Source organism: Miniopterus schreibersii (genome assembly GCF_964146895.1).
Source record: "Miniopterus schreibersii genome assembly, chromosome: X".
NCBI classification, from domain to species: domain Eukaryota; kingdom Metazoa; phylum Chordata; class Mammalia; order Chiroptera; family Miniopteridae; genus Miniopterus; species Miniopterus schreibersii.
In genome coordinates this window covers 60756506-60782667 of record NC_138104.1, presented here as the reverse complement: position 1 = coordinate 60782667, position 26162 = coordinate 60756506, and the positions used below count along the sequence as shown (strand labels likewise).

The 26162-nt window shown below is 37.8% G+C and overlaps 1 protein-coding gene across 2 annotated transcripts in view; it reads right to left on the bottom strand.

The window, feature by feature from the left end:
* OPHN1 (oligophrenin 1) overlaps nucleotides 1-26162 on the bottom strand; it is a 507398-nt gene that overhangs the window by 62380 nt on the left and 418856 nt on the right. For both annotated transcript variants that reach the window (XR_013997964.1, XM_081125000.1), the window contains exon 19: nucleotides 23110-23269. Coding sequence is in view for 1 of the 2 variants with exons in the window: in XM_081125000.1 (XP_080981126.1) it covers nucleotides 23110-23269 (160 nt within the window). In the remaining variant the exon portion in view is untranslated. The remainder of the gene's footprint in view (nucleotides 1-23109; nucleotides 23270-26162) is intronic.

Genomic DNA, 26162 nt, shown 5'->3' with positions numbered 1-26162 from the left:
ATGTTCACTGCATCAGTACTTACAATAGCCAAGTTATGGAAGAAACCTAGGTGTCCATCAATAGACAAGTGGATAAAAAAGATGTAGTATATACACAATGGAATATTATGCAGCAATAAAAAAGAATGAAATCTTGCCATTTGCAATAATATAGATGGCTCTAAAGGATATTATCCTTAGTGAAATAAGCCAGGCAGAGAAAAACTACAGTATGGTTTCACTTATATGTGAAATCTAAGAAAGTAAAACAAGTAAACAAAACAAAAAACAGACTCATAGAAACAGAGAACAAAGGGGTGGTTACCAGAAGGGAGGGTGTGTGGTGATGGATGAAAAGGGGAAGGGAAATATAGTCAATAATATTGTGATAAGTTTACATGGTGAGAAATGATTACTAAAATTAGTTGAGTGATTACATTGTAAGGTATATAAATGTTGAATCACTATATTATATAACTGAAACTAATTTAACCAGCATAAGATTATATGCCAACTATACTTAAATTTTTAAATATTCAGCTTTGAGTCAGAATCAACTGTGTTGAGGCTTTTCCACTTAGCTATGCAGTCTTGATAAAAGCTTCAATCTTGTTTACTTTTTTTATTGAGTTGTATGAGTTTGTTATACATTTTTTATATTAACTCCTTATCAGATATCTTATTTGCAAATATATTCTCCCATTCAGTACGTTGTCTTTTTGTCCCAAATGTAGTTGCAAAACGAGGATAATGATACAATCTAGTTCATAGGGTTGTGCTGATTGATTGAGAAAATATATGTAAAGAGCTTAGTCCAGAACATATTAAGTGCTCAATAAATGGTAACTATTCATAGCAACCTAACAAGGATTTAAACCCATGTTTCTATAGAGGAAGAGAGGAAGAAAGATGAAGGAAGAGGGTGGAGGAAGTGGAGGAGGGAGGGAGGTTGATATTGAAGTAATAAGAGTGAAGTGGTTATGTGCTAAGCAAATCAGGGATTGTGGACTTGGTACCTGATGGCTTTTCAAGATCTCTTCCACATTAAATGATTTTATTTTCCTCCTCTAGTTATACAGATTATTCACTCGTCATTAACAAAACTTTCCTCACAGCTCGCTCTTCTTCAAGGAGCTACCCAACCCCCAAGACACTAAGGTTAGTAATGAGAGCTGCTAATCCCATCTGGAAAGGGTGTAGTCTATAGGCCTGTCTCCTCCAAGTAGACTGAGACATTGTTTGGCAGCCTTTTGAGACCAGTTCTGCCAATGTGCCAGTAGGCAGGGCTCAGAGAAGATGCTCACTAGGCTTTAAATCACACTCTGTAAATGAGAAAAGTCTAGAAAAACAGAGAGGGCACATTCTATTTTGTATCCTCTCTAAAATTAAAACATGGCCTGGATAACCATACAGTCAACATGTATTGTAACATCTTCCCCAAAACTAGCCTACATATGTAAACCTTGGAGCCAAACTTTAATGTGCAAATGTTGGCAATTACTATGATAGGAAGATTCCACTTCTCTGTCTCTCTGTTCATATCTCTTTTAAATGATAAGCTTTAACCTGTTACTGCTATTCCCTTTGAGCAGAATAATGGAGTAAATGATCCCCCTTGCTCATTCAACTCTAGCCACTTTGACCTCTTTGTTCTTCAACCTGCCAAATATCCTTTTGCCTAGGGAACTCTGCACTATTCCTGGATCTGCTCGTCCCCAAAATATCCACCATGGTTTATACCATTACTTTATTCAGTTCGTTGCCTAAATATCAGTAACACCATCTTCTATAAGACAACAATCTCTTACTTTTTTCATTTTTCTTCAGAGCAGTTATCACTATCTGACAAATATACTAAATTATTTATCATCTGTCTCTCCCTGGTAGAATATAGGATCCATGAAATAAAGGCCTCTGTTTTGTTTACAGGTGTATCCTCAGTGCCTAGAACTTTGCTGGTATGTAATAAAAACTTAGTAAGTATTTATTAAATTAATGAATATCATTAGTTCTTTGAAAACAGTGCTACAAAGTACAAATATAACTAGCAGGATTGGGAAGAAAAACCTGGTAAAATCTCCACAATTTCTCTTAGGAGATGAGGAAAGAGAGATGATGGGCTCATGATCTCTGGACTTACTTTTGACAGCCCAATTTTAATGAGAAGAAAACTTTTAGAGATGGAAAAGGAGTTAAGAGAGACCCAAGAAAAGAAACTCAGCCTGTTCTACTTAATTCTCTATTGACTTCTTGAGTATTTATAGGGGGGAAAAAGTATTCTGAGCATATTCTGAGAAATTAATAACAATAAACCCTTTGAAGATAGAAAAAAAACCCACAAATTCTAAATGAATGGGAAACTCAGTGTGCGGGTATTTCTTACAGGGAAGAATGGGACCAAATACCAAGTGGAATGGGATACAAAACTAGCTCCTCGGCATCTCATGTGTTCATTGTAAAGGGGAAGTGATAGAAGTGGTAGGAGAAGGCAAACATGGTTTTATCAGCTACTAAACTGACTAAAACATGGCTTTGGTGGAACAAACTTTTTCCAAGTTCAAGGCATGGGTCAGAACTCTTTTAACAGTGAACTCCTTCCTGTCTACTATGTGTCAATTACAGTTCTAAGTATTTTACATATATTAACTCATTTATTGATTGTTCACAAATTCCTTTCTCTGAACTTCCAAACAGGTTTTGGGAGTAAAGGACATGGTTGATCAGCTAACACATCCCCTAAATTCCACCACAGAAAAAATCCCTATTTCATGGGATTAAAGGAGGAGAGAATAACTGAAAACATAAGTGAAAAGTTGAAGAAATCATAAAAACCTGACAGGGTATAGCATTCATTTTCCTTCCTCAGGACACTGGGATGGCTCTTCCATAGCTAAAAAACCAAGCAGTAATTCTTAACTCATAAGTAGGCTAAGTCAATCCACTAAGAAGAAGACTAGAGAGGAGATTTGAGGCCAAAGGGTTGGCTAAGAATAAAGAATGTGCATTGTCCAAGGTTACCTAATAGCAAGTGGCAGGGCTATGATATGAACTCAGATGTGTCCAACTTCAAGGTTAATACTCTTTCTACTGTATAATATAGAAATAAACATTTTAACTTTAGAAAATAATTCCTTGGGTGAAAACAGTATCAGGTACAACTTATTTTCCCACCTTTTAAAACTCCAGCAACAGGACAGAATGATTTGGCTTTCTGAAGACTGGTTAAGAACACTTAGGGTTTTGCTGTCTTTGATAGGGACTTCAGGAAAAATCCCAGAGGATATACAGAGCAGAATCGAGTCAACCAGTGCTGTTTGTTTTCTGAAAACATGGTTAACACTGAGTGAATGTTAGCTTAATTGAATTTTAAAGTCCTAGTCTAAGAGACCAAAATACCCAAAGAAAACTACTTCACTCTCTTGGGCCTTGGCTATCACCTGGGGTTGTAGTCAGGAGCCCAATTCCTGGGAATCCTTTTTCTGAAGGCTCATGAGGACTAAAACTGGATGATAACATTTGTTCAGCTTTGAGGTACAACCAAGAAAAGTATCACCTTCACTAGGAAGTGGATTCATGATCTGCTTGCCTGAGCTTAGACACATATTAACCCCCTTCCAGATTCTTCTCTGTCATGCCTTCAAGTGTGAAAGAGAAGGCATTTAACACAAGGCAATCATTTCTCAACTACCAAAAGCCATGATACCCAGATTCATTCAAAAACTTGGAAATTTGGGCAGAATAGAACAACTATCCAGATTCACTCCAGATGCCGCCTCAAGGCTGCAAATATCACATTGTTCAAAAAGTATATTACCTTTCCCTAAATTAAAGCTCTAAGACTTGGCCCTAATGAATCCAAGGTTTCCACTGAGTCTCCATTTATACTCTGGCTGAGGCTGTGTTACACTTTCTGGGGTTTGGTTATATTAGCAAAAGCTGTACTTTGAACTTCATTAAAAATAAAAGTGGTGATGGGGTCAAAAATAATGAGCTCTTAGCATTTGGCAGAGACCATTTTAAACATCAAGTGTGTCACCAAGTTTTCTTAGAGTATGCATACAACTTCGAAAATGTCATGTCTGTTGTTACCAAGAGCCAAATTTTTTGTAAGAGGGCTATCACCAGGTCTGTCTTTGGCCTTTGCAACAGTCTAGAATCTTATCTAATCTACCCATACATTATACTTATGGCAAAACTGATGTCTAAAGAGGGGAAGTGATTTACCCAAGGCTCCAAAGCCAGCAGATGGTAGAACTGAGATTCAAACCCAAGAATTCTAATCCCCAACCTGGTGCCTTATTCCCTTAAAACACAATACCTCCTATATGAAACAGTTTTATACTCCCACTGATTATATCTAATAGGTCTATAATTCATGCTCTGTCAGTCCATTCCCCTGGGCAGTTATTTTAGGAAGAGAATCCTGAGAGAGAGAGAGAGCATGAAGTCAGATCCTCGTAAGGACACCTCTATCCACTTGGCCTGGATTATGTGGTACCTACTAAGAATGGTATGGCAGATTTCAAGTGGAATTTTACTTTTAGACCTACTTAGGATTATTTTAGGCTTGGCACATAAAGAGTTTCTGTATCATTAACAACCATGATTAAACATGGTCTAAGGAATTTTAAGAAAAGCCCCTTTAACTATGAAGACTTAATAGATACCAAGGTAAAAGGATGGGGAGAACTCCATAATTAAGATAAAGTTAATCTCCTGTCAATACAGTAAATGGGTGGTAGTATTAGAGCATGGGGAGGTATTAAAATTTGGTGGGAAATACTGTGTACAAAGTACTTGACATATTTATCTCACTGAGTCCTCCCAACTGAATGAGGAATGTCTAATTATTAGTCCCCATTTTAAAATGAGGAGGGAAAGGCTTAGGGAGGTCAGACTGGGTTGTTGAAGATCACCCAGCTAGCAAAGGATGGAGCTGGGATTCAACCCCAAGGTTCCAAAGCTATTTTTCCATTCTTTCTATAATAGTCTCACCTCCATGGATATTTGGAAAGCCTACAGATGTAGCCTGGGAATTTCAAAGTTATTTTAAGAAGTCTTAATCCAAGAAAGTAGCAATGATGCAGCAATCATTCTTAAAATCTCAGAGCAAAGAAAAATTTCCTCCAATCTCAATGCTCCTCCATTGATTTCTGGATTCTGAAATTTGCACAGTTATTATCACCAGACTGAGGAACCCGAGTCTGCTTCAAATCTGGCTGATAAAGTACACCTCTAGCACACGGGCAACAGTCTTTCTCCATTACCCAGACTCTGATGTTCAAACCTGAGACTCAGACCATTCAAAGGAGAATAGCAAAGGTAGAGGTATATAATATAAGAAAATCACTGGCCATTGAAAGAAATGGACTATATGATCTTGGATATCTTTTTCAAATTCTCAAAAATCTGATCCTATATTTAATTTCTCCCTCCCCTTCTCCTTCCTTCCCTCCCTGCCCCCAGCTCCTCCCTCTTTGCTCAAAATACAATAAAAACAGATATTTAATTTTGATAGTCCATAACAAATTTAATCCCTCTTGGCCTCAGTTAACCTTTAAGTAAAATTAGGGATTACCTCACAAAACTTTTGAGGATTCAATGAGATGTTGAATGTCAAAATTTTAGTATAGTACACGGCACATTGCAAGCTCTCAATAAGTGCTCTTATAATTATTTTACCGTTATAATTATTATTTTAGTGCCAGCTGCAGAGAAGAAAATGAAGCAGAAGGTATTTCCACCTTTTCCTGAATCTTGAGGATAATTCTTACGGTGAAGAGAATCAAAAGGGTGACTCGTGGGGAATGTTTCAGCTCTTTGAACATTGGAGGGTAAACCCTAGCTCACAGTTGCATCCTACACTTATCACACTATCTCATCAGGCTTAGAGATGCTTATTCATTTCAAATAGGCTCTGACTTCACTTCAAAGCTAAGAGAATAGAATAGATTCAATGACATGGAACCATAGATGAGACTGACGAATGTCAGAAGGATGGAGGGGGGTGGGTGGGTGGAGGGGGAGAGAGTAACCAAAGAATTTATATGCATATATGCACAACCCAAGGACACGGACAATGGTGGGGAGAGTGACTGGGGAGGGGGAAGGAACGGGGGGGGGACGGGGCATTGGGGAGAAAAAGGGACATCTGTAATACTTTAAACAAAAATAAAAATTAAATTTAAAAAAAAAAAAGCTAAGAGAACTACGCCTTTGGAAAATGTGTGAAAAGTCTTCTTGATTACGACAAAATTGAAAACTTGAAGACATGTTTTCAAAGATTCACTAAGACTAATAAGTATGTCTGAAATTTCTCAATCTTAATAATTTTCTATTCAAATATATTTTCTTCAGGTTACACTTTGTTCTTAACATTCAGTAATTAAAGATGCTTTTTTTTTCTGAAGATTCACTTGAAAAGGTCTACCAAATCCCCACCTAACTACATATTAGAATCTGAAAATGTCCTCATGCTAATAAATGTTATTTTTAATAACTTTAAGCTTAATTTTATCATTTCATAAATTAAAGGCAATGAAGTAGATTTCTGGCTTAATTAGATTTTCTCTCTCTCTGTCTCCCTCTCCATGTATGTGTATGTGTAGATGTATATATAGATATGTATTTAAAAATATATAAAATATAAATCTGTAAAGCATAAATCTATATTTATATGTACTTCTATTTTAAAATATCTATCTACCTACTAATATCTTTCAAAAAAAGGACAAGGAAATATTTATCTATTATCTTGCTGCCCTCTAGAGACATACCAAAATTCACATAAACCACATTTCAGAGAATAAAGGAAGATCAGACTACAACAGAATGTTTCTTCTGGTTTGCTAGACTGTGTATCAGAAAAATACATAAATCAGAGTTGTTCCTTAAAATGACTCTTGTTTGCCTCCCCAAATCCCTTACATGGCTATGATGTTGGGTTTTTCCTGGCCAAGGCCCCATTTGGCCATTGAGAACACAGGCAGCATTTGAGTTCCCACAAACCCAGCTGCCTCTGGCCAATTTACAGGAAGAACTGCCTTTGACCATCTACATCTTCAGCAAAGGATATACCGTTCAGTTTCCTCAACCATGGCTTCTAAACAAACATCTTTAGAAATAACATTAAAATTCATTTTCACATACATTGGTAATAGAATTTCTAATTATCTTAAAAATAATTATTCTCCAAGAAAACTACATTTAAGGTAGTAAAACAAGATCCTGCAGGATTAAAAAGTAGCCTCCAACCTAGTAAAAGAGAAAAATTGGCAATGAAGAGAGAACTCGAGGGAGGTTAGAAGAGCTAAGTCATTATCAGTGAAGCAAAGACAAGTGCAACTGGTTGTCTTTAACATCTCACATAAAACAGATCCCTATTCCCTGAGGTGCAGCTTTAACCCAACCAGCCTAGATTTAACTCTTGGTTTTGCCACGTACCACAATCAGTGCTTCTGTTTCCAAAGCCAAAAAAAAAAAGGGGGGGGGATAATAATATCCATCATTCACAGAATTAGAATAAGGTCTAAATGAGATAAAAATACATTGTCCCACACTGGGCACAGAACCTAATTCCATGTTCCTTGAATAAAAGTCTAAATCTAAAGAGGCAAAACTACTGGTTACTAGCTCCAATCCAATGATCTCCATAGCAGTAAAGGAGGAAAATGGCCAACAATAAGTAGTGTAATTAAGAAGATGAGTATGCAAAATACAAATGAGACAACTGGCAAGACTTTGGGGCCGGTACCTGAGTTCTCTTATAAACTAGTTGAAAAGAACTGTGGGGGTTGGTGGGTGGGTATGCTAAAGTTCCAAATACTAGATGAGGGGGAACAGAGTTGGAGAAATAAAATTTGTCATCACTATCACAGTATGTAAAATGGGACTTCATGTAAAATGAAGAGCCTTGGACCAGAAGGTCTTCAAGCTCACTTTCCAGTTTTAATATTCAACTGGATCTATCCCCTAGTATTTTGTTCCCTTAAGTGAAATAACTCACTGTCCTCAAAACCAAATTGCTAAGAAGTGCCTGCAGAGTTTGACCTCTCTCTTCCCCTATTATTCCCAACAGTCACCCTCCCCACAAAGTTCAGAAAACAGAAGTCAACTTTCTTCTGTCAGTTCAAATTGCCTCTGTGTCTCAAGGCATCAGGTACATTCCCCTCAGTGAGATAGGAAGAGAGAGAACTTAAGAATGATTGATATTGTTCCAGCGATCAGTGTAGTGGTAGATCTTCTCCTATCACTTACCTACTCATCAGAAAATAAATAATTTAGAGATGATTGAAATTGTTTTTAAAAATTATTTAAAAAGACTTAGAAATGGATTCCTTCTTCTGATGCATTTAAATTTATTTACAGACCCTGGATATTCTTAAAAGAAGCTGAAGGGATGAGATGACAGAAACTTAAAACTAATATGTTTAAGCCCTTTTATACTACAGAGAGAGTATAAATGAAAAAAACACATTACTAAAATTATAAAATATGTCAACTGAAAGTCATATCCCATTAACTGAACAACTTGGCAGGAACATATAATCCCTGATACTTGCAGAACAGCATCAACTCTCATATATATTATCTCTTTTAATCCTCACAACCATTCTATGAGATTACACCTACAAGGTCCAGAATTTCTGGAACATATCATTTTGCTCTTTTTCAAAAGAAGCAATTTGATAAATGTATAATAACCTGGGACTTCATTTCATATCTCCATATGTTTCATATTAATAAATTCATAAATCAGAAAAGATCCTTGGTTACCATATCTTTGTTTAGAAAACATGGTCAGAGTACATCTCTGGTATCACACAAAGGTCAACAGTGTGGAGAAGGTCGGGGGGGGGAAGGGGAGGATACCAGGTGCAGGGGATCAATGGGGGGGGGGAGGGGACATCTGTAATACTTTCAACAATAAAGATAACATTTTTTAAAACTTTAATTATTTAACACATTTGACCATTGTTTATACAAGGGTCTAACAACTTCACTCAAAAGCTGATCATGGGTTAGTAAAAATTATCTCCTATTGAATCATGGGGATAACAGGTAACCAGCACTTTAATTGCTCTTCAAGTCACCCTATGCATTACGCTTTTGATATCCTGGATATCCTGGACAAAAGCACAGCAAAATCACACTTTTGTGAACTCAGTAGGGATTCATTGAAAAACTAATTTTCTGCTAAAATTGAAGTTGGCATTTCCCCTAAAAATTATGTAGAATAACAACAACAAAAAACTATTTTATTAGATTAATGAGTGACTAAAATGCTGTCTTGTGCCAGTCTTGTGTCTACTTTTAAATTAATTAGAATATTTAAAATGTGATGAATCATGCAATGAACTTTCATGGCTCCCTACTGCCTTCAGGATAAAGACAAAATTACTTGTCAAGTATGCAAGATGCATGATCTGACCCCAAAATGCTAGAGTTAGAAGAACATTCTCTAATACAAAATCATAGTCTATGTGAATGACCCTTTAGCAATTCTTGCCTCAAAGTTCTTTGGCCTTCTCATCACCAATGATCTTTACCTCTACTTCAGATACCCATTTTTATGAACATAACAAACATCTGGAGGTAGTGTAATATAGATCTGAACTGTCTGGTTCCAAATCTGAGCTTCAATACTCACTCTGTGACCCTGGAAAAGTCCCAACTTCTCTGTGCCTTGGATTTTCTTATGTAAAATTAGGTGTAAATGTCCTAATATGTGTAATGAGCTTCAAACAGTGTTTGATACATAGTAGGGGCTTTATAAGTGTTAACTAATAACTTGTCATCACCTGAAAACTTGCTTCATCATTGACATCCAAAATACTAGTATCCAACTCTGATGACAACTTCCTATCCTTCTAGATATCTAATGCCTTTGCTCTCCCTATTCCTGGTCTTCAACACTGAGACCTCTATTCCCTTGATTCTTCCACTTTTTCTCAGTCTACCAATTCCCTCACTTCCTCCCTTTTTCAGTTTGGTCTAAATGGTGGATAATAAACAATTACCAACACCCTCAGCATTTTTGGTAGCTGTTCATTTTCTGCAATTCCCTAATATCACCAATGCTGAAGGCAGCACATAATTAGTCATTTCTAATTCTACATACTTGCTTTTAAGCAGTGTTGTGGGGAAAATTATGGCATGCATTTTCTTTTAACAACACTTCAACTTAAACTTTGTCAGCTCTCTCTCCATTCCTTCATAGACTGTTCTAAACCTTGTCTTACTTTCCTCATGCCTCCAGCCCTACACTCACTTTCCCTCACTCTCAGCAGATAAAATAAACTCACATCTTACTGAGAAAACAGTGCAGCAATCATAATCTTCCTCAGTTTTCACAAACACTGTTTCCTCATGCCCCCAGATGGCAAACTCATACGCATCTATTCCTATTTCCCTCCCTTCCGTTAAAGGCTATCCAAAACCAATCTTTCCTCAAGTAATCTGGAGGCCATATCTGCTCAAAGCTCCCCATTAATTATCCTCCCTCTTACTTGAATCTTGTTTTTTTCAATTATAGTTGACATACAATATTGTATTAATTTTAGGTGTACAACATAGTGATTAGACATTTACATAATTTATGAAGTGATCCCCTCAATAAGTTTAGTATCCTCCTGGCACCATGCATAGTTATTATAATATAATTGACTATATTCCCTATGCTTAACATTACATCCCATAACTATTTTGTAACTACCAATCTATACTTCTTAATGCCTTTACCTTTTTCACCCAGTCCCCCAAAACCTCTCCCATCTGGAAACCACCATTTTGTTCTCTGTATCTATGAGACAGTTTCCATTTTGTTCATTCATTTATTTTGTTCTTTAGATTCCACATATAAGTGAAACCCCATTGTATTTGTGTTTCTCTGACTTACTTCACTTAGCATAATACCCTCTAGATACAGCTATGCTGTCGCAAATTTAAAATATATATATATATATGGTCATGTAATATTCCATTCTATATATGCACCACATCTTCTTTATCCATTCAATTATCAATGGGCACTTAGGTTACTTCCATATTTTGGCTATTGTAAATAATGCAACAATGAACATAGGGATGTATATATCTTTTCAAATTAGTGCCTTTGATTTCCTTAGACAAATACCCAGAAGTGGAATTGCTGAGTCATATGTTAGTTCTATTTTTAAATTTTTGAGGAAGCTCCATACTGTTCTCCATAATGACTGCACCAATTTTCAACCCTACCAACAGTGCATGAGGATTGCCTTTTTTCCACATCCTCACCAACACTTGTTTAATTTTTTGATGGTAGCCACTCTGGCAGGTGAGAGGACAAACAGATGGCCAATAAACATATGAAAAGATGCTCAGTATCACCAACCATCAGAGAGACACAAATTAAAACCACAATGAGATAACCTCTCTCACTTGGATTTTCACTGTCTTCCTCCATAACAGCTCTACTCCCCGTGGTTTATAAACATGCACAAGTTTCCCAGCCTTAAAAAGATTCTCTCTTGAGTCAATGTCTCTCTAGCCACTGCCTCCAATTTTTCTTTTCCTTTACAATCAAGCTACCTGATGCTCATTTCCTCACCTTCCCAGATGTTTTAAAATAATTTATGAAATATTTGTTATAAAAATATTATAACAAAAAATCCTGTGTAACCACTACTTGCTTTAAGATCATTAACCTTCACCTATTGCACTCCCTTTCTCCTCACAGAGGTAAATACTATTCTCCAGTGGATTCTTCAGTAACTGAAGATTAAATGGGTGCACAAGAATGATAAGCATACATTCAACTGTCAACCCAATACAAGCAATATGCTTCCCCCATCTCTCAACTGAAATGGACAGCTGTTATGAACTATGTCCCCCCAAAATTCACATTTTTCCAATATGTCTCTACTTGGAGAAAGGGCCTTTAAAAGGTGAAAAGGGTTAAATGAGGTCATATATGTAGTGTCTAATCAAATATGACTTGTGTCCTTATGAGAAAGAGACACTAGGGAAGCACATGCACAGAAAAAAGATTACATGAGACACAGCAAGAAGGCAATCATCTGCAAGTCAAGGAGAGAGGCCTCAGGAGGAACTAGCCCTGACTTGATTAGCACCTTGATTTTGGACTTCCAGCCTTTAGAAGTGTGAAAAGGTACCCAGTACATGGTATTTTGTTATTGCATCCTAGAAAATTAACAACCAAAAGTGTATGAAAAGATACCCAATCTCATTAACAACTTTTAATTAATAAATTAAGAATTTATTTGAAAACAATGTAATATAATTATTCAATTACCAGTTGGATAACATTAAAACATTTGGTAATACCCAAGTTTACTGAGGATGTGAGAAAATAGGCCAAATACTGATGGTGCCAGTATACACCAATAAAACATTTATTTAACTTTTTATTTTGAAATGATTTTAGACTTACCGAAAATTGCAAAATTAGTACAGTGTTTCTGCATGATTTTCATCCAAATTCCCCTAATGTTATTATCTTATAACCACAATGAAATTATTAAAGCCAAGAAATTAACATGGGCACAATAATATTAGTTAATCTACAGATTGTGGTTGAATTTTATCAGTAGTCAAGTTAATGCCCTTTTTTATGGTGTAGGGTGCAATCCAGGATTCCAGATGACATTAAGCTGTCATGTCACCATAGTCTCCTCCAGTCTGTGATATTTCCTCAATATTTCTTTGTCTTTTATAACCATACCACTTTTGAAGAGTACTGATACTCTTGAAAATAATGGTACCCTTCAGAATAATTATTCCCAAAATGTCCATAATCCCAAGAACCTGTTATTGTAACCTACATAAGAGACTTTATAGATATAATTAAGGTAAAAATTTTGAGATGGGAAGATTATCTTGAATTATCTAGGTGTCCCCAATATAATCACAAGGCTCCTCATATGGGGGAGGCAGGAGGTTCAGAGAGATGAGGGAATGTTATGACAGAAGCAAAGGTGTGTGAGAAAGAGACAGATTGAGATTGATTTGAAGGTGCTATGCTTTGAGGGAAAGGTTCACAAACCAAGGAATGCAGGGGGATTCTAGGAGCTTCAAAGGGGCTAGTAAAGAGAGATGCATGCAGCCTGCCAACCAATTTTATATGTCTGACCTCCAGAATTGTTAAGATAATACATTTGTTATGTTTTAAGCCACAAAGTTTGTGATAATTTGTTACTGCAATAATAGAAAATTAATATAAGGTTTGGAATCCAAAAATTGTATGCTATTGTAAAAACTACTTAAAAGTTTTGGATGTAAAATTTTTTAAAAATATTGTAGAAGTGGCTTTGTAGTTGGGCAATGAGCAGATGCTGGAAGAATTTGTGGATCATGATAGAAACAGCCTAGAATGCCTTGAACAAGCTGTTAGTAGAATGTGAGTTTATGTTTCTGCTATGGAAGGGTCAGAAAAAAGTGAGGACCACAGTAGAGAAAACATATAAACAAATGGAAGTATACAGTATGTAACCTTTAAGATAGGCTTTTTCACTCAGTAGAATGTCCTTGAAATCCATCCAAGTTGTTGTGTATATAAATAATTCATTCTTTTATATTGCTGAGAAGCAATCCATGGTATGAATTACTGCAATCTGTTTAATCATTCATCCATTGAAGGACATCTGTTTTGTATCCAGTTTTTGGCTATTACAAATAAAGCTGTTATGAACATACTTGTAGCAGTTTTGTATGGACATGTTTTCATTTCTCTGGGATAAATGCCCAAGAGTGTAAATGATGGAATGTATAGTAAATGCATGTTTAGTTGTGTGCTTTTTTTAATATGTTTTCATTGATTTCAGAGAGAGGAAGGGAGAGGGAGAGAGAGATAGAAACATCAATGATGAGTCACTGAGTCACGGTTGTCTCTTGCACACCCTCTACCGGGGATGGAGCTTGCAACCCTGGTATGTGCCCTGACCATGACCTCCTGGTTCATGAGTCAACACTCAACTTCTGAGCAACACCATCTAGGTAGCTGTGTGTTTTTATAAGAAATTGAACATTTTTTCCGGAGTAGCTGCAATATTTTATGTTCCCACTAAAGGGTATGAGAGATTCAATTTCTGTGTACTATGGTCAGCATTTGGTGTCATAACTATTTTAAACTTAATTATTCTAATAGGTATATAGTGATACTCATGTGGTCCCTTCTTTTTCATTGTTGAAAGATCTACAGATGTCCCCCTTTTGCCCCCATTGATCCCATCCACCCGGCATCCAAGTCAGCCCCCCCCCCAGGTCTTCTCCACACTATTGTCTGTGTCCATAGGTCATGTATATATGACTCTAACTTCTTGATTACCCCCCACACACATACTCCTCACAACCACCTTCCCTCTGAAATTCATCTGACTGCTCCATGGTTCTATATCTTTGTATCTATTTTGTTCATCAGTTTATTTTGTTCATTAGATTCCACATATGAGTGAGATCATGCGGTACTTCTCTTTATCTGACTGGCTTATTTCGCTTAGCATAATACTCTCCAAGTCCATCTATGCTGCCCCAAAGGGTAAGTGATGCTTTTTTACAGCTGCACAGCATTGGTATAAATGTACCACAGCTTTTTTATCCACTCATCTACTGATGGACACTTGGGTTGTTTCAAGATCTTAGCTATCGTAAATTGTGCTGCTAAGAACAAAGGGGTGCATAAGTTTGTTCTAATTGGTGTTTTGGGTTTCTAAGGATATATTCCTAGAAGTGGGATCACTGGGTGAAATGGTAGTTTCATTTTTAATTTTCTGAGGAAACTCCATACTGTTTTCTATAGTGGCTGTACCAGTCTGAATTCCCTCCAGTAGTGTACTAGGGCTCCCTCTCTCCACATCCTTGCCAGCACCTGTCATTTGTTCATTTGTTGATGGTAGCCATTCTGACAGGTGTGAGGTGATATCTCAATGTTGTTTTAATTTGCATGTCTCTGATGATTAGTGACTAAGCAATTTTTCATATGTCTCTTGGCAATCTGTATGTCCATTTTGGAGAAGTGTCAATTTAGGTCCTACGCGCATTTTTAAATTGGATTGTTTGTATTCTTTATGTTAAGTTGTATGAGTTCCTTATATATTTTGGAAATTAGCCCTTTATCAGCTGTATCATTGGCAAATATGTTCTCCCATACAGTGGGCTCCCTTTTCTTTTTGTTGATGATTTCTTTCACTGTGCAGAGGCTTTTTATTTTGATGTAGTCCCACTTGTTTATTTTCTCCTTTGTTTCCCTTGACTTAGAGATGTATCAACAAACATATTGCTACAAGAGATGTCTGAGATGTTGCTGCCAATATTTTCATCTAGGACTTTAATGGTTTAATGACTTACATTTAAGCCTTTTATTCATTTTGAGTTTATTCTCATGTGTGGTGTGAGCTGGTGGTCTAGTTTCATTTTTTTGCATGTTCCTGTCCAATTTTCCCAACAACATTTGTTGAAGAGACTGTCTTTACTCCATTGTATGCTCTTGCCTCCTTTGTCAAATATTGAGCATAAAGGTTTAGTTCAATTTCTGGGTTCTCATTGATCTATATGTGTGTTCTTGTGTCAGTATCAGGCTGTTTTGATTACCGTGGCTTTGTAGTATAACTTGATATATTGTGATCCCTCCAATGTCTTTCTTTCTCAAGATTGCCATGGATATTCAGGGTCGTTTTTGGTTCCATATAAATTTTTGGAGTTTTTATTCTAGATCTTTGAAATATGTTGTTGATATTTTAATAGGGATTGCATTGAATTTATAGATTGCTTTGGGTAGTGTAGACATTTTAGTGATATTAACTCTATGAACCCATGGGCACATTATATTCTTCCAGTTGTTTATATCTTACTCTATCTCTTTTTTCAAAGTCCTGTAGTTTTCCACGTACAGGTGTTTTACCTCCTTTGTTAGGTTTATTCCTAGAATCTTAATTTTTTGTTGCATTGGTAAATGGGATTGGTTTTTTAGTTTCCCTTTCTGTGAGCTCACTATTGGTGTATAAAAATGCCTGGGATTTCTGAGTGTTAATTTTGTATCCTGCTACATTGCCAAATTCATTGATTAAATCTAGTAGTTTTTTGGTGGAGTCTTTCGTGTTTTCCATATACAATATCATGTCATCTGCAAATGATGACAGTTTTACTTTCTCTTTTCCAATTTGAATGCTTTTTACTGTTTCTTCTTATCTGATGGCTGTGGCTAGGACTTACAGTGCTATATTGAGTAAGAATGGTGAAAGTGGACATCTCTGTCTTGTTCTTGTTCTTAGGGGAAATGCTTTTAGTTTTTGCCCATTGACTATGATGTTGGCTATAGGTTTGTCATATATGGCCTTTATTATGTTGAGGTATAATCCCTCTATTCCTGCTTTGCTGAGAGTTTTTAACAAAAATCGTTGCTGGATTTTGTTGAATGCTTTTTCATTGTCTATTGATATGATCATGTGATTTTTGTCTTTCAATTTGTTTGTGTAATGTATCACATTTATGGATTTGTGAGTATTGTACGAGCCTTGCATCCCTGGAATAAATCTCACTTGGTCATGGTGTATGATCTTTTTAATGTATTGCTGGATCCAATTTGCTAATATTTTGTTGAGCATTTTAGCATCTATGTTCATCAGGGATACTGGCCTGTAGTTCTCTTTCTTTGTAATGTCTTTATTTGGTTTTGGAACTAGGCTAATGGTAGCCTTGTAAAAGAGCTTGGGAGTGTTCATTCCTCTTGGATTTTTTTGAAAATTTTGAGGTGGCTAGGTATTAGTTCTCCTTTGAATGTTTGGTAAAACTCCCCTGTGAAGCTATCCAGCCCAGGGCTTTTGTGTGCTGTGAGTTTTTTGACTACTAGTTTAACTTCAACAGTAGTTATCGGCCTATTCAGGTTTTCTGACTCTTCCTGATTGAGTTTTGGAAGGTTGTATTTTTCTAGGAATTTGTTCATTTCATGCAAGTGGTACAGCTTGGTGGTGTATAATTGTTCATAGTATTTTCCTACCATCCTTTGTATATCTATTGGGTCAGTTGTTACTTCATCTATTTCCTTTAAGATTTTGTTTATTTTCATCCTTTCTCTTTGTTTGTTGATGAGTCTAGCTAAAGGTTCATCAATCGTATTTCTCTTTTCAAAGAACTAGCTCTTGGTTTCATTGATATTTTGTATTTTTTATTTATTTATTTTTTAGTCTCTATGTAACTCATTTCCTCTCTGATCTTTACTATTTCCTTCCTTCTACCTCCTTTGGGCTTTCCTTGTTGTTATCTTTCTAAGTCTTTAAGTTTTAGGGTTAAATAATTTATTAGAAATTTTTCTTATTTTCTGAGGTAGGCCTGCAGTGCTACGAATTTCCCTCTCAGCGCTGCTTTCATTGTTTCCCATAGATTTTGGTTTGTTGTGCGTTCATTTTCATTTTTTCCAAGAAGTTTTTGATTTCTTCCTTGAGTATCCTTATAACTATTACTTTGAACTCTATATCTGATAAATTGCTTGCCTCCATTTTATCTAGTTCTTTTTCTGGCGATTTTCCCTTATTTCCTTTGGGTGTTGTTTTATTTTATTGTGCTGGTTGTTCAGTGGTACCAGGTCATGGCTGCAGGGTGTGAAAAGGACCCCATTTCTGGTAGTCCAGGGCTCCCATTCTTCATCCAGGTCCTGATGGCATGCCTGTGTGTTTGGGAGGAGTTGGGTCAGGATGGCAGGACCGGGTGCAGTAAGTCAAGGCTGTAGGCCAGGTAGGCAGGCAGATTGGTTGTGCTGCCTCAAGGAGTCAGGAAGGGAGGCAGGCCGGCTTGGTGGCTCCTGTCCAGGAGTGGCAGGTGAGCAGGCAGGTTGGCCTCACACAGTGTCAAGGAGGCACAGCAGGCAGGCCTGGTGTACGGAGTTAAGGGGGAAGGCCAGACAGGCAAGCAGGCCTTGAGCTCAGGGTCAGGAAGCTGCAGTTGGCTGGGTGGCAGGCAGGCAGGCAGGCCGGCTGCCAGCTGTGCACTACCCCCATCCCCACCGTCAAGGAGGCAGTCAGACTGCCTGTGGGCTCCGAGTCTGGAAGGCCCTACTAGCAGGGAGGCCGGCTGTGGGTGCCGAGTGAGGGAGGAGTGACCCAGTCAAGGAGGCAGGTTGGCAAGCTGTAGGTGCAGCGTTAGTGAGGTACTGCTTGGAGGCAGGTATGCTGTGGCCACTGGACCACTGAGGCGGTGTGCTCATCATTGGCCTTGGGGTTCTGGGTCAGGCTGCTCCCCGCAGCCTCCTCCTGAGTAGGACCCTGAGGATGCTCCAAAATGGCGTGCTTTCCACTCTCAATCGGTGAGAAGGCCCTGGCTGAACAGTGCGGCCCTGGGGGCAGCTCCTCTGGCAGGAGCTTCTGCACTCCCAGGGAGCTCCTACACTGATTGACAGATGCCCCTCACACCCACACCCATGCACACACTCCCTCACACACCCACTCTCACTCTCACTGTCCCTGAGATCCTGTCAGCCGCCATCTTGGAACCGGATAGACTCACTCATGTTGTCTTAATTAGCATTTCCCTAATGGCTAGTGATCTTGAACATCTCTTTATATGGTTATATGTCATCCATACATCCTTTTCATGTATTTGGTTCATTTTCAAATGGGATTGTTTGATTTTTTTACTGTTGAGATTTGAGAATTCTTTATATACTCTAGTTATGAGTTCTTTATCATATATATGGTTTGCAAATATTTTCACCAAATTGCTACCTTGTTTTTTTCATTATTTTTTTAATCCTCACTGGAGTATATTTTTTCCATTGCTTTTCAGAGAGAGTGGGAGAGGGGAAAAGGGAGGGGGGCAGAGAGACGGGAGGGAAAGATGTGAGAGAGACATATCAATTGGTTGCCTCCCACAAGCACCCCAACTGCAGCCGGGGATCCAGCCTGCAACCCAGATATGTGCCCTTCACCAGAAATAAACCCGAGACCTTCAGTCCACAGGCCGATGCTCTAACCACTGAGCCAAACCAGCTATTGCTTTTTTTCGTATTTTTAATAGTCACTCACAGAGCAAGTTTTTAATTTTCAGAGTTTAATTTATTATTTCTGTAATACTTTGTGCATTTAGTGTCTTACTCTTCAGTAGGACTCTTCAGTAACTCCTGAAGATTTTCTCCTATGTTATCTTCGAAAAGGTTTATTGTTTTATATTTAAATGTATACTCATTTTGAGTTAATGTTTGTATATGATATGAGGTTTAAGTCAAAGTTCACTTTTGTTGCCTGTACATATACTATTGCTCTAGCATCATTTTTAAAAGAGTATCCTTCCTCCCTTGAAATGCTTTTGTACCTTTGTCAAAAAACAATTTGGATATACTTTGTGAGGTTATCTGTGTATTCTCTTCCATTGACCTGTGTACTTATCCATCTGTCAATCTCACACTGTCTTGATTACTGAAGCAGTAATATAAATACAGTAAATTTTAATATTATTGATACCTCCCAGTTTACTCTTTATTTTCAAAATTGTGTTAGATCTTCTAGCTCCTTTATATTTCCATATACATTTTAGTATAATCTTGTCTCCACAAACTATCATGCTGGTATTTTGATATTAATTGCCTTAAACTAAGATATCAACTTACAAATAATTCACATATTTACTATGAAATCTTCCACTCTATGACCACAGAATGTCTCCCAATTTACTTATATTTTCTTTGACTTCTTCCATCAGCATTCTGTAATTTACAGCATATAAATCCTATAAATGTTTTATTAGACTTATACCTAAGCATGTCATTTGTTTTGAAAGACTGTAAATGGTACTACTGCATTTTAAATTTCATTTTCCACACATTAATAACTAGTATATAAAAATAAAATTGATTTTTGCATGTTAGCTTTGTATCCTATAACATTGATAAACTCCATTATTAGTTCAAGGAGTATTTTTATAGATCCCTTGGGATTTTCTATATAGACAGTCATGCCATTGGCAAATAGGGAAAGTTATATGTCTTCCTTTCTGACCTGTATGTGTTTTTTAATTCTATTTTTTATTGAGTTTATTGGGGTGACAATGGTTAACAAAATTATATAGATTTCAGGTATACAATTCATCATCTGTATATTGTATTGTGTATTTACCACCCCAAGCCAAATCTCCTTCCATCACCATTTATCCGCCAATTACCTGCTTCTACCTCCCCTCAGCCCCCTTTCCCTTTGGTAATTACCATACTGTTGTCTGTGTCTATGAGGTTTTTTTCTTAATCCCTTCACCTATTTCACAAATCCCAGAATATTCTTCATTCTTTGAGGAATCACCAGACTGCTTTCCATAGTGGAAGTACCAGTCTACATTCCCATCAGCAGTGAATGAGGGTTCCCTTTTCTCCACAACCTCTCCAACACTTGTTATTACTTTTCTTGTTTATAATAGCCATTCTAACAGGTCTGAGGTGGTATTGCACTGTAGTTTTGATTTCCATTTCCCTAATAGCTAGTGAAGTTGAACATCTTTTCATATATCTGTTTGACGTTTGTATGTCGTCTTGGGAGAAGTGTCTGTTCAGGTCCTCTGGCCATTTATTAATTGGATTGTTTGTTTGGTGTTGAGTTGTATAAGTTCTTTTTATATTTTGGCTATTAACTCCATGTCAGAGCTACTGTTTGCAAATATATTCTCCCATTTAGTTGGTTGCCTTTTTGTTTTGTTGGCAGTTTCTTTTGCTGTGCAGAAGCATTTTAGTTTGATATAGTCCCATTTGTTTATTTTCACCTTTACTTCTTTTGACTTTGGGGTCAAATTCATAAAGTATCCTCTATGCCCAAGGTCCATAAGTTTTGTACCTGTTTTCTTCTATGTAATTTATTGTTTCAGATCTTATTTTTAGGTCTTTCATTTATTTTGAGTTAATAGTTGTATATGGTTTCACTTATATGTGGAATCTAAAAAAACAAATTAACAAGTGAAACAGAAACAAACTCACAGATACAGAGAACAAAATGATAGTTGCTAGGTAAGAGGGGGGTTTGAGGCTGGGTGAAAAAGGTGAAAGGATTAGGAAGTACAAATTGGCAGTTACAAAATAGTTACGAGGATATAATACACAGCATAAGGAATATAGTCATTAATATTGTAATAACTATGGTGTAGGAGGAAGGTACTAGACTTATCAGGGGAATCACTTTGTAAGTTATATAAATTAGTATAATCACTATGCTGTGTACTTGAAATTAATATAATATTTAATGTCAATTGTAATTGAAAAGTAAAAAATAAATAAAACTGCAAACCCATTTCCCTTCTCTGCTTTATTTTTTTCTTAAAGTTCATTACTATCTAACACATTATATATGCTACTAATTTTAAATATGTACTGCTTTGCTACTTGCTTTAGAATATAAACTCACTAGGGCTTTACCTCCAGTTTTTAAAACAGTAGTTGGCATAGATTCAGTGACATAGAAGCATGGAACAGACTGACAAATCTCAGAGAGGAAGTGGGGAGGTAGGGAAGGGGGAGAGATTAACCAAAGAATTTATATGCATAACCCATGGACACAGACAATATTGTGGTGAAGGCCTGGGGTGGAGAGTGGGTGCTGGCTGAAAGGAGTCAATGGAGAATAAAAGGGGACATTTGTAATATTTTCAATAAAGATAAATTTTAAAAAAACAGTACTTAGCAAATAGTAAGTTCTCAATACATATTTGTTGAATGAATTACTCAATTGATAAATAAATGATATCTGGACTTTAGACCAAGGGTCAGGAAATTAAAGCCCACAGACCTCCTGCCTGTTTGTAAATAGAACTTTATTAAAATATTCATTTGTTAACATGTTGTCTATGGCTGCTTTTCCAATACAAAGGTATATGTGAGTAGTTGTGACAGAGTTCTATGACCTGCAAAGCCTAAAATATTTACTATATGGTCCCTTAAGAAAAGGTTTGCCAATCCCTGGTTTAGATTCAGAGTTAATCTTTCAGGAATCTCTAATCCAACCTACTTCAAGCTGAGCTTTTCTGTACCTCCCTAAAAGTTTTCCATTCTGTATTTGTTATATGTATGAAAGACTGGGAACATGAATGCCCTCCACCAAAAAAACTACATTTCCCTGACTCTCTTGTAGCTAGATGTGATCATGAGATTAAATTCTGACAAAGAGTAAGTTAATGAAAGGAATGTGTATGACTTTCAGGTCAAGATCTTAAAGGAAAGGGCTGTGTTCTCTACTTCCCTTTATTTCATCTTTCTCAATTGATATAATATAGAAGATATTTGTTCATGCACATGAAACAGTACTTTAGGGATGGCAGAGCAATGAGAAGGAAAGAATCTGGGTTTGTGTCCCTGTCCACTCACCATACCAGCCCTGGACCACTTTGTTGGACTATTCCACAACAAAGAAATAAATGTCTTTTGTATCGGAGCCACAACATTTATATGTAGAGTCTTAGAAGCCTAACCTATATACAACCTAATACATCTAATAAGTGGCAGACCTTAGATTTGAACTGTGGCTATCACCTTGATTATATCATCAGTATCATTCCCTTGCAGAAAAGTTTTTATTGAATTATACCATTGGGACAGCCTTGGCTGCTACAAGGTGTAGAACCAAACGTAGGAATATCTGAAGCAAGTGCACAAGAGTTGTCAATAAATAATTTTTCTCTCGCCTCATTCCTGGGTTCATTTTCTGTCTCTATCCTTATTTATGCTTTTATACTTGAGCTAGTTATAATGTACACTACTTCATATTTTACAGTCATATAAAATATACCACCTTAAATTATTTCAGAATGATATGGATTTAACCAAGTATAGGTATTGCTTTCTTTATGGTCTCGTTATACATACAGCATTTTTATAGCTATCATTTTCCTTTGTTTACATGTCTACCACCATATTACACTGCTAACTCCTTATAGATAGTGATATTTTTTCTCCTTCTAGCATGATGCCTGATAATAAAAGAGCTACATATCAAGCAATATTTGCTGAATAAATGAATTTCACAAGGGCAGAAATGCTATTAAATGTCATTGTGCCATAATGAAATTTCTTTCCATTATCGACTTGACCCAGGAGGGGAGACACAACTCTAAAAGGTGGCTAGGGAAAAGTGTTACATGTGTGGAGGAGTGATGGTGAGGAAAGAAAATACATACCTTGACAAAGTGCTCAATTAGGATTTCTACCACAATGTTCTGGAATTTGATATTCATCATGGCAGCCACAGTATCCTCCTGAGCTCTCATCAGTGTGGGACCAAAGATTACCCCCATGTTGGAGGGGGTCATGAAATTCTCTTTGCTGTGCTCACACACACTGCCAAAAGAGAAAGAAAATGATTAACAAGATTTTCTCCAAGACTCCCATAAAAGTTAAGAGAAGTGGGTTGGGGGACCATAGTTAGAAAATAGTTGGAAAGAAAGGAGGGAAGCAATATGGCATTCCAGGCAAGAATTATAATATATATAAAGAAGAAAAAAGTACATAGAGAAAGTGTCTACCAGTCTCATCAGTTAATCCAGTCCCTTCCCTACCCTGAGTTATAGAAGCAAAAAACTCAAAGCACTGTAAGGGATCCTTAAGATTTGGCCTTTATCACTGTCCTCATTTTATAGATGAAAAAGCAGGGGTCCAAAGAAGAAAAAATATTTGCCTGAAGTTACACACAAACTAATTACAGTAGGGCCTTTAATCCTAAATTTTCTGATCCCTAGTCACCTCCTTGGTTAAATTCCCTGTACCAGTGTCCTGTTTTTTATAGAACCAGACAAACTCTTATGAAAGTAGCAATTAAGACCTTCTGTAACTTGATAACTATTTCTAATCCCAGTGCACAGCTTGGGCTCTGAAGCTGATGTGGGTGGCTCATTAGCTGTGCACAGTGACTGTTAGTGACCTAAACTCTCTGGGCTCCAGTTTTTCCGCTAGCAAAAATAGTATCCACCTCAGAGGGTTGTTGAATAGAGCTAAATGGCTTTAGCATGGTATCCTGGGAATAATCCATTAGAAGTATCTTCTTCTTATTACCTCTCCAGAAGTCTCCATCTAGACACTGCTGCCCTCAGTCACTTGATATACTCCACTGCTTAAGTCAGCTTTTCTGGCTAAACAATGTTGTTTCGGACCTCCATGTCTTTGCTCATGCATTCCCTCTGCTTAGAATGTTGTCCTCCTCTTAGATCTAAATAATGTGAATCCATTGAGATTCACTTTACCTGATATTACCTTCAGGGCCCTCCTAGCCCACTGTCCTCATCTTGATTGACAGACACTATTGGCAAGCAGAGCATATTGCAATTTTCTGTTTATTACCCACCTCTCCTACTAGGTGGTAAACAACTTTCAAGTGTATGTGCCTTGCACACAGCAAGTACCAATTAATTATTTTTAATGGATCTGAGTGTCTCTACTGTTCTTTCAAATAGTATTGGAGGCAGCCAAGCAAAAGATGTGCTGCCCTTTGGTCAAAATAGCTGTGGAGCAGGGATGTGAGTAGATGAGACAGCCCAGGAAAAACCCTAATTTTCAAACTCCATCCAGGTCAAGAGAGATCCAGGATGGCAGAGTAGGTACTAGTTGCACTAACCTCCTCCCACAACTACATCAACATTACAACCAAATTACAGAACAATCAACCTGGATAACCATCTGAAGACTATCTGAACAGAAGTCGTATAATTAAGGATATACAGAAGACGCCACAAAGAAACCAGTAGGAGAGGTGGAGAAGAAAAACGGGCTGGCCCCTCATCCACGTATGGCAGTTGAAAATCTGGAGTAATATCTCAGCTGCAGAGGTCCCCCCTGAGGAGCAAGGAGTCTCAAACCTACTCTGCACTCCCCAGCCTGGAGCACCAGTGCTGAGAAGAGGAGCCTACATAACATCTGCCTGTTATAATCAGTGGGGATTAAATCTGCCTGGGTAAGACAGAAGAATGCTGGAAACTCAGGCATCCACTAAGAGGGATGGAACAGAAAAATCTTGCTCACAGGCACTTACCATGGGCTCCGGTGAAGGGACAGTGCCTGGGAGGATGCCAGCATCTTACAGGGTGAAACTGAGTGTGTGGCTTCAAGGAGAGGATTGGAGTGACAGCCGCCAAAGTCCATGTGTTGAGTCCCTCTCCCATCTTGCCCACAGATGACATCTTTTCTGGGTTGACCACTGCCCCATAGGGCATTAGCTTGGGGAGCTACACTATCTCCACCATGATGACTCCCAGAGGCCCCGTCACACACAGCTGTGGGCTCTGCCAGTGGTGAACAGCCTGGGCCTATGTTGTAGTCTTTCTTTCTTTCTTAAAAATCTCTCAAGGAACTATGGGCAAGCTTAGAGCGTGCCAGAGACACACAGGGAGAGGCTGTTATGTGGCTTTAGGGAAAGGACCATCTTCTTGTGAAAAGCCATATCTTAATCTGCTGTAGCCTGCTGAACTCTACTGGCTCCCCTCTGATGACTCCCTGAGACCCTGACCCACAGGACCCAAGTAGGTGGTGGCTGGTCGCAGTATACCATGAGAATTGGCTGAGTGGCCTCAGACCCAGTACTGATGCAGTCTGAATCTGTATTAAACTACTGAACACCAATTGTCATTACATGGCGACTCACTGAGAACTTACCTCATACAAGTTATGTACTGTATGAGGCTATTTCAGGAGCTGAGTCTAATGGGAAGCTAGCAGATGGGTGAAGGACTTGGGGTGTTGTAGGACATTTGCTAACATCACCCAGGTCTGGTACTGCTGGCTGCCAGCCCTCAGTATACATAGCTGGGCCCTTCCATTCATAGCCAGGACCAGCGCAGGCAGCTAGCAACAGTGGTTCCTAACAGGTAGCCCAGGGACTGTCACAGGCAGAATCTGACAATGACCTGCACCATATTCCCTCCCAAGAGTTCATATAATAAACATACTTAGTGGCTGGCTTCAGAACACAATAGAGTACATCCTGATTAGCTATACAGGCAGCAAACCCAAAGGGAGGTCTAAGCAGGCACCAGATCATGTTGGGGCAAATTCTGCTTCTTGGGGTAAGGGCCAACACAGCAGCTTGTACACTGGGCTCAGGTTCAACTCTCATAATCAGCCAGCCTGAGAATCAACTCCAACAGACAGGCCAATAGCAATGAAGACTCAGCTACAAAAGGAGGGCTCACATAATCCACACAAGTATCCAGGTCAGGTGATTAGGTGGACTGTGCAACTGGGT